This window comes from Pseudorca crassidens, chromosome 3 (assembly GCF_039906515.1).
Source record: "Pseudorca crassidens isolate mPseCra1 chromosome 3, mPseCra1.hap1, whole genome shotgun sequence".
NCBI lineage: Eukaryota > Metazoa > Chordata > Mammalia > Artiodactyla > Delphinidae > Pseudorca > Pseudorca crassidens.
The window spans coordinates 137650097-137662481 of record NC_090298.1 but is presented as its reverse complement, the minus strand read 5'-3'; the positions used below and the strand labels follow the sequence as shown (position 1 = coordinate 137662481).

The 12385-nt window shown below is 49.9% G+C and overlaps 1 protein-coding gene across 1 annotated transcript; it reads right to left on the bottom strand.

The window, feature by feature from the left end:
• SQSTM1 (sequestosome 1) lies at positions 1–12162 on the bottom strand. The gene is made up of 8 exons (XM_067732590.1): positions 11909–12162; positions 9748–9843; positions 8666–8895; positions 8429–8570; positions 7545–7625; positions 2328–2542; positions 1865–2060; positions 1–859 (listed from the first exon to the last, which is right to left on the bottom strand). The coding sequence occupies exons 1-8, from the start codon at positions 12111–12113 to the stop codon at positions 702–704; spliced, it is 1323 nt and encodes a 440-aa protein (XP_067588691.1). The 5' UTR covers positions 12114–12162; the 3' UTR covers positions 1–701.
• Between the last annotated feature and the right edge of the window lie 223 nt (positions 12163–12385).

Genomic DNA, 12385 nt, shown 5'->3' with positions numbered 1-12385 from the left:
TCTGATTAAAGTGCTTATACCATTTAATTAAGATTGTTTACAAATAGAATGGCTACAAAGCGATTTTCTTACTTTAAAAGCAGTTGACATATTGGGAAATGAGAGAATTACAGTAGTTGTGAAACAGGCAGTACTCAGTGAACAACATCAGTTCCCCTGTCAGCCCTTCTTTATTCCCAGATGTTTAGCCAAAGTCCTGAGCTGTCCTACCCTCTAGTAATCACTACAGCACAGCCTCATCCGCCCCAACAGAATGTTGGCTATACTCTAGCCAAATTCAGAGTATATCAGATTTCTAGCAGAAAATCAGTTACACGTCAGTATACCATAGTCATTTTAAAAAAAGCAAAAAAGCAGAAGGCCATTAGGCAAGATCTATTCTGGACTGCTGGTGTAATCCTGCAGGGAGAGAGTGGGAATATGATGCAGTGTGGCCTCCGCGTCCTCCCCAGCAAGGAGTCTCTCACTCTGCCCCAGGGGGGCACCCCCGGCTGCAAGGAGGCAGGCGCCCACAGGAAGCTGGTTGGAATTACCCCGTGTCACTTGTTCTACTGCCCTAAATGGCTTTGTGCGTCCCCACCCCCCAGATTCTGGAAGAAGAATGCAGAGAAACTGGCCCTTACAGAGGCACTGGGGTTCTATACTAGCTTAACACAACTATGAGAGAAGAAAGGGGACACAGAATGGGTGAGCAGACTTTGTCACAACGGCGGTGGGTGTTTTGAATACTGGATGGTGTCTAGGGCAGCCCCGATGTCATAATCCTTGGTCTGTAGGAGCCTGGTGAGCCAGCCGCCTTCATCAGAGAACCCCATGGATAGCATCTGGGAGAGGGACTCAATCAGCCGGGGGTCAGCTTCTGCCAGAGAGAGTAATGACAGTCATAAGGAAGAGTCACTGGGCCCCAAATGTGACCTGTTATGTGGCAGCATCCTGTCCAGCCAGCAAGTACCCAGGGCCTGCAGGGCCTGGCCCTTTTACAAGGTCTTAACCCTCACAGGGACCCTCCAAGGCAGGAACTGGCAACCTTTTTCTATACAAGGTCAGAGAATAAATATTTTAAGCTGCTTTGCAGGCTATTTGTCCCTGTCACAACTACTCAACTCTGCTGTTACAAGCATAAAAGCAGCCAAACAAAATGTAAACAAATGATCATGGCTGTGTTCCAGTAAAACTTACATTTATGAACACAAATTTAAATTTCATCTAATTTTCCCATCTTGACTTTTTTCCAACCATTATAAAAATGAAAAAATCATTCTTGGCACATAGGGCATAGTTTGCCACTCCCTGCTTTAAGGCAGAGAAGATAAATACTGGTAGCCCAAGGGCTAAATTTGGCCCATAGAATGGATTTCCACTTGAATACTGTTTTAAAAGTCATTGCCATGTGACAGTGATGAACCAGAGCAGGGTGTGAGTGGCCTCTTTTATTCAGTGTGAGTTCTCCAGGCTGGCACATTCTCCACCCGATCATGCTGCTTCCACGCCACCTACTTTACACGGTGGCTTCCTGCCTGGCTCCTACCGGAGCCTTGGCTAGGACCCCTGCTCCAAGGTCAGCACTTTCCATGAGGAAACAGTGAAGATGGACCCCGAGTCCACTTTTAGTAGTGCCAAAGCCAGCGCCGCCACCACATCACATCTGCCTTCGTAATTCTGGGTCTGGATGTTAAGTTTTAGAAAGCTGAGCTTACTAAGGCTCAGTATAGACACAGAGGACAAAACCAACTCCCAATTTTCTCTTACGTCAACAGACAAGCCATGCAGTACAGAACATGATGTCTTTCTGTGTTGCAAAAAGCAAGTGATAGGATGCTCTGAACAGAAAAGACAGAAATACAAAATACTTGAAATCTCTTGCCTGGTGGCAGATGTGGGTACAATGCAGCTTCCTTCAGCCCTGTGGGTCCTTCCTGGGAAGGGTCCAGAGAGCTTGGCCCTTCAGATTCAGGCATCTGTAAAGACTGGAGTTCACCTGTAGACGGGTCCACCTCTTTTGAAGACAAATGAGTCCAGTCATCATCTCCTCCTGAACAGTTATCAGACTCCATCTGTTCCTGGAACAAAACCCCCCATGAGCACAAGGACAAGGACAACAGGCCACCTGACCACAGCTGGGAGAGTCAGGGCACGGAGGACTAGCAAGAGGCTTTTGCTTTACAAAGTTCTAGCGGAGGGTTCACAGAACAACTTAAATGCCACCGACACTCTGCAACGGAAATGGGTCCCTCTGGCTGTGTGAGTGCCAGGGAAGGGCTGTGCCTGGGGTGCTGGGATAAGCTCTGGGTGGCCACAACCTGGGCATGGCGTGGGAGGGTGCTTGCCTCAGGCTGACCCCCTGACTCCAGGGCGATCTTGTTCACTTGCTCCACCAGAGACTGTGCCATGCCTTCCACGTCCCCGTCTGGCTTGCTGGGGTTGGAACAGCAGCTGCTTGTCTGAGAGCTACACTTCTCCTCTGGGGTGGAGCTGCCTGGGGAGGTGGGTGTCAGGCGGCTTCTCTTTCCTCCATGTTCCACGTCAATATCGACTTCAATGCCTGGAAGCCAAGGAGAAAACAAAAACTTGATCAATAGCTAGCATCCCAGGTGAGCTTCAGAGCCAGAAAGTCCATAAACAGACCTCGTTTTCCCCTAACCATGTAGGACAGCGGCTGCACAGCAGGCAGGGCCAGGCCCTTGGAACAGGGTGAGAGCCAAATACCACGTGTGGCCAGTACCACCTGTGCCACAGTGGTGAGGACCACATAAAGCATCGCACTTGTGTGCAGGGGCCTAGCGATGTGAAAAACATGCACACTGAACACACGGATTTTGTTTAGGCAGGCAGGCAGACAGCCCGTGCAAGGTCTGTGCAAGGCCCATGAGGCTGCAAGCACTGGCTGGCGTGTCTACCTCCAGTCTCTCACACTCTGGGGCACATGCTCACTGAGGGGAAGGGAGGGGACAATCACCAGGGCTATGTTTTTAATTATTTTTAATTTCTCAAAGGGCATGCCCATAGCTTAGAGTCAAACAATTTTAAAAGACTATAGAATGGATAAACAACAAGGTCCTACTGTATAACACATGGAACCATATTCAATATCCTGTGATAAACCATAATAGAAAAGAATATGAAAAAGAATATATATATGTATTACTGAGTCACTTTGCTATACAGCAGAAATTAACACAACATTGTAAATCAACTACACTTCAATAAAATTTTAAAAAAAGACTACAGTCTTCTATAGAAGATTCCCTGCCCCCCGCCACACAGCCTGGCCCACTCCCCAGAGACAGCTGTCAACCCACAAATGCTCTTTCTTTCCTGACTGCTCAAGTTTACTGCTTATTTCTTACTCTGGAAGATCAACACTTTACCACCCCTTCCCCTATCCTTTCACAAACTCAAGTTTTGGTAAAAACAGCATTCAGTGTTTACATTAGTGCCACTACATAAATACTGTTGTTTGCTGGGCCAAGTACTGGCCTTATTTACTCTACAGTCTGTTTCTGTAGCAGTAACGATGTCCTCCTTTTCACTTGCTAACTTCCCCCTTATTCTCCCACAGCTTCTCTATAGTGTTTTCTACAACACAGGTTACGTGTATCAGATGCCGCATCCGTTCTGTTTTTTTCCCTGGAGACCACCCCTGGCGGGCACGGAGCTTCCAGCTCCAGCCTGGACAGGCAACTCTCGGGGCCAGAGGCACAGCTACACCTTTCCTTCCATCCTGGCGACTCCTCTTGTCACTCTTTCATGTGTTGGGTACCATTTTCAAGCACCTCTTTCTTCATTCTGGGCTTATTTCTTCATTTTGGCCAGAGAAAGGGAGTTCAAGCCCAGGTAAGATGATTAAGACCCTTGCATTCCTGACAACTTTGTTCTGCTCCCACACGATCATTTTAGTTGGGTACAGAATTCGAGGTTGAAAAACCACTTTAGATGAGCCTTTTGAAGTCACTTGTCTGCCAGCTCTTGCTGTGCTCCTTGAATTCCCAAGCTTTTATAGCAACCTGGAGAGTTTCCAGAGTCTCTATCCCAAGGGTTCTGACACTTGACAATAACCTTTGGTGTGGGGTCTTTTTTTAGTCATTGTCCAAGGCATTTGGCGTCCCTTTCGATCCAGAGGTTAATGTCCTTAGTGGCAAGAGACTGTCTTGTATTCTTTGTTCATTTCCTCCCTACAGTATACTCTGTTCTCTTTCTGGAATTCCTTCATCCTATATTGGACCTCCAGGATTAATCCTCAAATTATCCCATCTTTTCTCTCCTTCTGCCTCTATTTGTTTTGCTTCTAGAATATTTCCTTGAGATGATCTTAAAATCTGAGACTTCTTTTGAAGTTGTCTTTTTTCTATTTTTTTTTAAATTTCCAAGAGCATTCTTATTCTGTTCCTTTATGTTATCATTTTTATGGTATCCTGTTTTTCATGGATACAAACTTTTTTGTATCTCACTGAGGATGTTACCATTCTCTTCCCTATTAAGTCCTTCCTCAAGTTCCTTCTTTCCCGTGCATGGAGGTTTTCCCCAAACTGTTGGTGATCCATAGCTGTCTGATCCTAACGAGGCACTAAGGAAAAGATGATGGGAAGCACTCTCCATGGGGCCAGGGCCGTCATTATCTTCCAACTGCAGGCTGACAGGGTGCCCAGCCAGGTAATAGGATCCTAGGTGGCAGAGCTGTCAGATGCTCCTCTGGTGCATTCAGCCTCTCCTGAGCAGGGACTCCCCAGCTTCTGCTGGACTCTCTCATTCATGATGCCCAGTTTCAGGCTGGTGCCTCACCCTGCCCTGTGTCCCTAGTGTCCCCACCTCTGAAGCTTCCCTGGGTCAAGTGCTCCAGCAATTAAATTAAACACCAGGTCTCCTGCAAGGGTTGGCAAGGGCCAGCATCTGGCTGACTGGGACTTTGAAGTCTCTACATGATCCTTAATAGGCGTCTTCAACCCCTCCCCTGGTTCCCTGGCCTTCTCTGGTCCCTGCACAGCCAGTCTTGCTTCTCAGTGGCATCTCTATGCAGGTGCATAGGTTTCTGATGCCTCCACTCTGTTGGTTACTGTCCTCCATCCACTTCCCATCTTCCAAAGTTTGATAACTTCATTTTATCTTGTCCTCTATTACTTTTTTCTCTTGTTCTTTATCTATGATGCTTTATATTTTTTTGTTTAATCCCTTCACTATTATTTTAGTGGAGTTTGAGGAGCAAGCAGAGATGAAAGCAGGCTTAGCTACTGGTGCCCCATCTGCAAAATTTAAATTGTTCTTCTTCTTCCATTTCCCCCACAGCTTTTCATTAGGAAAAGGTTCAAGCAGTCAGAAAAGCTGGAAGAACAGTACAATGAATACCCATATACCTTCTCACTTTTCTAAATGGGTGAATGATGTGACGCTTCTGTAAATGGATCATTGAGATTTTTGAACTAGGGTTTCGCCAACTTAATGATAATCTGAGACTTCAGGGCTTACAAGACTGTACCAGTCTCTGCCATGCTGTCCCCAAAGCCTCTGTGTGGGGGCATTTATGGAAGACCCCATGACGAGGAAGGCCCTGCTATTTTACATCCTAGGTGTCGGTGACTGCGACCTCCACCCTGGGCCTCACAGTGTTGCTCAGCTGGCTCTCACAGCACCTACCAAAAAAAGGCCTCAGGTTTGCACTTTAAAGCCACCGACTCTCTGCACACATTGCCCTCTGGGAGGCGTCAATGGTTACATCCCCTCTGGGCCCATGCTCTGGGAACAAATGGTCCCTTGTGGGCAGTTAGCAGAGTAAGTCATCCTGTTAGTTCCTCATAAGAAAGGAAAATGCCCATAACTCCAACAAGAGTTTAACCCATTCCTCGAATGGCTCTTGTCAATGGAAATTACTCAAAAGCATATTTTACTGAAACTTTTCTTGTATTGTAGGGTTCCAGGCTCCTCCCTAGTTAGTAGAAACCAACTCCATCCACTTCGAAAGATCTGAAAAGGCCTTAATCCTTATCCCAAAAGACCTCTGAGCACTTGTGTCCTGAGTGGGGAATCCAGGTCAAGTTCTGAAACACTTCACAAGCTCAGATGGGTCTCGGGATGGAGAGCAAGCATAACGCAGAGTCTCCTGGGAAGCCTTCAGAACACACAGACCCCAGGCCCTACCCAAAACCCACTTACCGAATCAAGGGACCTGGGACTCCGCACTCTTTTAAAGTCCCCTGCCTGAACCTAGACTTTGTATTGTGACTTCCCAGGTCATCTCATTCATTCTTTTAGTGAAAAACTCTGTTCTTCAGAATAGTTTTAATAGTTTCCATACACCAAATTATATACCAAAAAACCAAAAAAAAAAACCCAACCCTTTGTTGGTGATTCTGATACTCAGCCAGAACCACTGTCCATTTACTATCTTCCAGAGAAAAACTTCCCATGGCCCCTAAGTAGCAACCCATTAGTTGGAATTTCTTAAAATTCTACTATGTCTTTCACTTATGTCTTAAGTGAGTGGCAGGGTTTAGGGATAACCTATCTCCCAATTATTTCATCACTACTCCACTGTTACCCTCCTTAGAAAGCATTAAATATAGCAATTCTTTTTCCTCACTCTCTCAAGAACCTTTAACTCCAGTACAGAAACCATGTGTGAATTGAGCTATTTCATGTAGCAGCAATACCAAGATGTCACTGTTGCTTCAAAGCTACTTCAATGAGTGTGAACAGAAATGGTCTCAGTTTGGAAGCAATGGCAGTCATGCTCTGTGAGCCACAAGGTGGATGGCGGGTGGGGTTGGGCACCCTCCTACAGCATTCTTTCAGACATGGACACAACTTTTGGACAGACCAGGTGGGCACTTTCTGCCGCTGCAGTCACAAGGATGAGCTCTCTTCTAGTCCAAGATCATGGATTCATCATAATCACCTTCATCAACTGATTCTTGCTGCCAAAACACAGCAAGTGCTTTCTAAATTCTTGGAGCTTTTGGCCTCAGGCCGGGCACACTATGGAGGCTCATCCACCCAGACACCTACTCTGGGCCTGCGCACTGGGAACCTGGCAGCACACAGAGAACCTTCCTCCCTTACTCCTTTCTCTCCGGCACCGGCACAAGACCAGCACTCAGGAAGCGCCAGGAAAGGCTGGGGGTTGCAAAAAGGGAGGAAAGGCAAAATGGCGTCTCAACTAACTACTCACCCAAGTCCTTGAAGAACCCCCAAGACTCACACTAGGAGAAATACAGACTGGTCTTCTCCCAAAGGACAAACAGGCAGAAGATGACAGGCCAGCCCTGCAACTGAGCCTGGTCACCCTCCCTAGTGGGATTACTCCAACCAACGTTGGCTGATTCCACACTCCATGTGGAAAGCTCAAGAATCTGTCAGGGAATGCAACTTCAAGTGGCCTGTGGTGCAGCACTTGGCAAAGTTTGATATGTGGCAACAAATCTTTACTGGTCTCAAGCACACATCAACTGCCGCTCCTCTGCAGTATCCCAAGTGAAAGCCACAAAACAGCCACCTACACACTGGTTACCAAAATGCTCTGCTGATATCAAAGGACGGACAAGGCAACCACTTACCCAGAGGGCTGAGGGCAGCTGCCACACTCTCCCCTACATTCTTGAGGAAATTCACACTGGGATCCTCCGATGGACCAGAAGCTTTGATTTTAAAAAACAAAAACAAAGATACACTTAATTCAAAGCATGTCTCTCAATGACTGATACCTGTTGCAGTCCTGTCACCTTCATCCCAGGAGCCCTCCCCCCGGGGCCTTGTCCCAGCAGCCTACACTCCAGTGCTTCCCTCTCTCCCTCCCTCTCTAGGCCACCTCCTGGGCCCCTTCGTCCTTCAAACCACTTCCCCTTCTGCTCCCCCTTCATTTGTGTTCCTGGTGCCTAGGTACTCCACAGGGGGCTCAGTACATACAATATAAAATATTATTTACTCGAATCAAACGTCCCCATCTTTGTCTCTAAAGATAAAGTGAATCAAAGGACACAGTAAGATTAATAACATCAGAATAAAACCAGAATCCAAAAGTTCAGAATGCAAGCTATATGTAAGTTTTTGACTTGGGGACTGTTTTAAAAGACTCGTGCAAATTTGGCTCTGACTTTCCTGACAGCTAGCATAAAAGAGAAGGGAGTACACTGCAGAGATACAGGTGCTGGAGGGGGCCTCCCGTCTATATGTGAGGACCACCTCAGAGGGCAGCATGAGGAGGTGGGCAAGGGCAGATGCATTAGTGGCCTTGGGCACTTAGGCGCCTCAGTTTTCCCACCTGTACAATGGAGATAATGCTCCACACTTTGCTGGGTTTTGTGAGGATTAAATGCCAGGAATGGCCATGAAGTGTCCAGCCCAGCCATAGGCACACAGGATTTCAGGACACAGGGAAGGCCCTCCAGCTCTGCCAGCCCTCACATCTCGCCCTTCAGAGGCCAGCAGACACAAGCCTCACCTGATTCTGCAGCGGGGCCAGGGTGGGCATCCCCTGCTCGAGGAGGACGTGGGCTCCAGTTCCCCGGTGGGCCCATCTCCCAGCCAGGCCACCCAAAGTGCCCGTGTTTCAGCTTCCGCAGCCAGCGGCTGTGAGAGAAGCCCTGGGGAGGGGTAGACAGAGGGGCAGGGTGGTGCCAGGTCAGGGGGCTCCTGCCACCCTGCACCCACCCCGAGCCCACAGGGAGTCCCCACTCACCTCAGAAGGGCGCCCGAAGGGGCTGGGGAAGGCAAGCTTGCTGTGCTCCCTGTGCATGCCCTTCCCCTCGCAGACAGAGCATAGATCGTAGTCAGGACAGACGCTGCACTTGTAGCGGGTCCCCACCACTGGCCCGTTGCAACCATCACAGATAACGTTGGGGTGCACCATGTTTCGGGGCACCTCCTGAGCACACGGGGGTCGGTGGTCCCGCCGGCACTCCTTCTTCTCTGCAGGCAGGGCAGAAAGCCATGACACTCTTTGTGAGCCACGGAAGACTCCTGCTTGTCAGCACTATGGGGCCATCACAGTCAGCAGGTCCCTCATGCCACCCTTCAGACACCGAATCCAGGCGAATTCACTTACTCAAGTGACAACAACAACACAACCTCAGAGCCTGCTAGGAGGTTCTCAATCCCTGCGCCTGTGACCTGGGGATGAGTGACCCTGGCAAGAGCAAAGCAACAGAGAGTTGTGTCTGCATGGCTTTGGCCTTGCCCCGCACTAAAATAAACCCTCAGCTCGTGGGCACAATCAAGAGTGAACCCAGGGACTTCCCTGGTGGCGCAGTGGTTAAGAATCCACTTGCCAATGCAGGGGACACGGGTTCAAGCCCTGGTCCGGGAAGATCCCACATGCCATGGAGCAACTAAGCCCGTGTGCCACAACTACTGAGCCTGCGCTCTAGAGCCCGCGAGCCACAACGACTGAAGCCCGCATGTCTAGAGCCAGTGCTCTGCAACAAGAGAAGCCAACGCACCGCAACAAAGAGCAGCCCCTGTCGCTGCAACAAGAGAAAGCCTGTGCACAGCAACGAAGACCCAATGCAACCAAAATGAAAAATAAATTATTTTTTTAAATTTATTATATATATATATATATTTTTTTAAAGTGAACCCAAAGACCCTCCGACCTCACCCCCTGTGGTGGGCATATACTCCTTTTTCAGGCCAAGCACAGTGATGACTATGGCCCTGTCTTAAACAGCCTTCAGTCTCCTCTCCCCTTCTTTAGTGGAACGTCTCCATAACCTCAAGCCAGTTGTACTCAGCAGGAACACCTGGCTTCAGGCTGCCCCTTACCTTTAATGTAAATACGGAAGATGTCATCCTTCACATATGACATCGCCATCTTCAGTTCCTCGTCACTGGAAAAGGCAACCAAGTCCCCGTCCTCATCTAGATTGTTTAAAAGACAGCAAGTGAGCACCCAAGGCTTCTCAGTTGGACACAAGCTGCTGAAAAGGGCTGAGGCCAGTGCAAAAGGGGCACTTACAGGGCTATAAACTGAAGCCCACTTGTCTGAGCCAGAGGAAAGTAGGGCTGAGGCCAAACTGCCCATTCACTCTGCCACTGCCTGGAGAGTAAGTACTCCAACCTGGACCCGGGGCGCAAATGAGAGGCAGAGTACGTGTGTGCAGACGCAGCAATGGTAGCACCTGGCCACCTGCCACTCTGCCTCTGCACTAGCTGCCCCGTCAGAAAGGTGCTGTCTCCATCCATATCCAACCAGACCCAGCCCCCCATCAACTGTGGGAGATCCCCATCTGTGACCTGCTCGTCAGGGGTCCAGCACCTCCAAAGGCCTTGGATCTCTTGTGTCTTAGGAGAGTAAAGTAGAATGCATCTGCCTGCTTCCTCCCCCAACAAAGCTAAAATTACGTTATTTATATGTAGTCTCTAGTTTTTAGATGTTGGCTCAAATGGTTTAAAGGATCACCATGCAAGACAAACCACACCATACATCTGCAGGCTGGTTCAGGTCTATGGGTCACCCGATGCAACATCTACCATAAAAACAGGGGCTGTGTCAAAAGGTAGAAACAACCCAAATGTCCATCAACTAATACACAGCTCAACAAAATGTGCTGTGTTCATAAAATTGAAACTTTCCCAGCCCCAAAAAGGAATGAAATACTGATACATACTACAACATAGGTGAACCTTGAAAACATTATGCTAAGTAAAAGAAGCCAGTTACAATAGACTACATATTTTTACAGGAAATGTTCAGAATAGGGAAATCCATAAACAAGATTAGTGGTAGTTTAGGGCTGGGGGTATGGGATGATGGGGGATGGGAGGATAGCTAAAGTGCAGAATTTCTTTATAAGGTGATGGAAAGGTTCCAAGATGACTGTGATAACGGCTGCACAAATCTGTAAATATGCCAAAAACTGTACACTTTAAATGGATGAATTCTATAGTATGTGAACTGTAGCTCAATAAAACTGTTATTTTAAAAAAAGGTGGAAGAAATCCAAAAAAGAGGGGATATATGTGTATGTATGCCTGGTTTACTTTGCTGTACAGCAGAAACTAACACAACATTGTAAAGCAACTACACTCCAGTAAAAGTTTTAAAAATAAATAAACAACGATCTACTCTGAAAATAAATTTTAAAATTTGGGGCCCTGGCAAGATGGCAGCAGTCCTGAGGAAGGTCCTAGCACGGACCCACCTACCGGCAGGCCCGCCTCCGTCCCAGTCACAACAACCTCCCCCAACCCCACCCCCAGCAGCCACCAGTCTTGCCAGCGCAGCTAGAAACTGAGCTGGCTCCTGGGCTCTGTCCCTACACCAACACTTCTCAAGAACGTTTTCATCTGGTCCCTCTATCCACTGCCAATGGGATAACGTCTGGACTCCGCCTGGTCTTGGGCGTTCTGTGGTCTGTCCCCGATCTCCCCTCCCAGCCGCCGGCCCGGAACTCGCGGGCCAGGCCGCATAGCTGAGTGCTCCTCCCCAGCCAGCCCTTCCTCCTAGTCTGCCGGCCCAGGCTCTTCCGGGTTATTATCACAACCCCCCCTGGCACCAGCAGGCCCAGACTCGGCAGCAACAAGATGTCACTGTAACCTGAGTGCCCCTCTGACCACCCTGTGCCTGCTCGCGAGCCGGTGAGGACGCCCCGGTGCGCCTTCGCCAAGATCTGCAACATCATGGCGGGCGGGGGTGGGGGTGGGGGAGGAGGTCTCTTAAGCCGCCAGGCCTGAGATCCGCCCGGAGAGCCTGGCAGCGCCTGACCCTACTAGGGCCGGCTGTAGTCACCACTCCTCGTCACCAGGATGGCACCCGAAGCCTAACTAGGGACCCACGCGGGCCGCCGTCCACCCAGCGAGCAGCCAGAGCAAACCCCCGCAGACGCCACTAGGCCCGACGAGAAAGAAGAGACAGCCACCCCGCCAGCAGGGCAGGACTGCGTCACGACCCCGCGCCGCTGCCTTAGGGCGCCCGGCCGCTCACCGCGGTAGTGAGCCTGGAAGCCGCCGGGCCGTAGTACGGGGAACAGGGCGGCCACCCGGCTCAGCAGCCGCTCGCAGGGCCGCGGGCCAGCTGTGGACTCAGCTTCCGCTTCGGGCTCCGCGCTAAAACAGAAGCTGAAGCGGCGGATCTCGCGGGCTGCGTCCTCCTTGCCCAGAAGGTAGGCCTTCACGGTGAGCGACGCCATCGCCGCCGGTTGGGAAGCAGGAGTGGAGCCGTTGGGGAACCGCTCAGGCGTGCGGCTTTTGTAGGGCACTCTGGGAGCTCCGCCCTCCCCACTTCCTGGGGGCGGGGTCTGAGCGCGCCCGGTCCAGTTCTTGTCGCCAGGCCGTCGCGCGCGAGCCACCCTGCTGGAGCCCCAGACTCACTACAGCCTCCTCGCCGCTGGGCCCCCTCATTGCCGCCCCCTTTCCTCATTGCCCCTAATGCATCAGGGACCCCAAGAGGCCGGCCCCGCAG

What these genes read in the sequence shown, in the direction of transcription:
- SQSTM1 (XM_067732590.1), bottom strand. Translation starts at nt 12,113, where the DNA reads ATGGCGTCGCTCACCGTGAAGGCCTACCTTCTGGGCAAGGAGGACGCA. An exon ending in CTTCCAGGCTCACTACCGCG is followed by an intron (nt 9,844 to 11,908) that starts GTGAGCGGCCGG and finishes TAAACAATCTAG; the next exon opens with ATGAGGACGGGGACTTGGTT. An exon ending in GTACCCACATCTGCCACCAG is followed by an intron (nt 860 to 1,864) that starts GCAAGAGATTTC and finishes TCTCTCTGGCAG; the next exon opens with AAGCTGACCCCCGGCTGATT.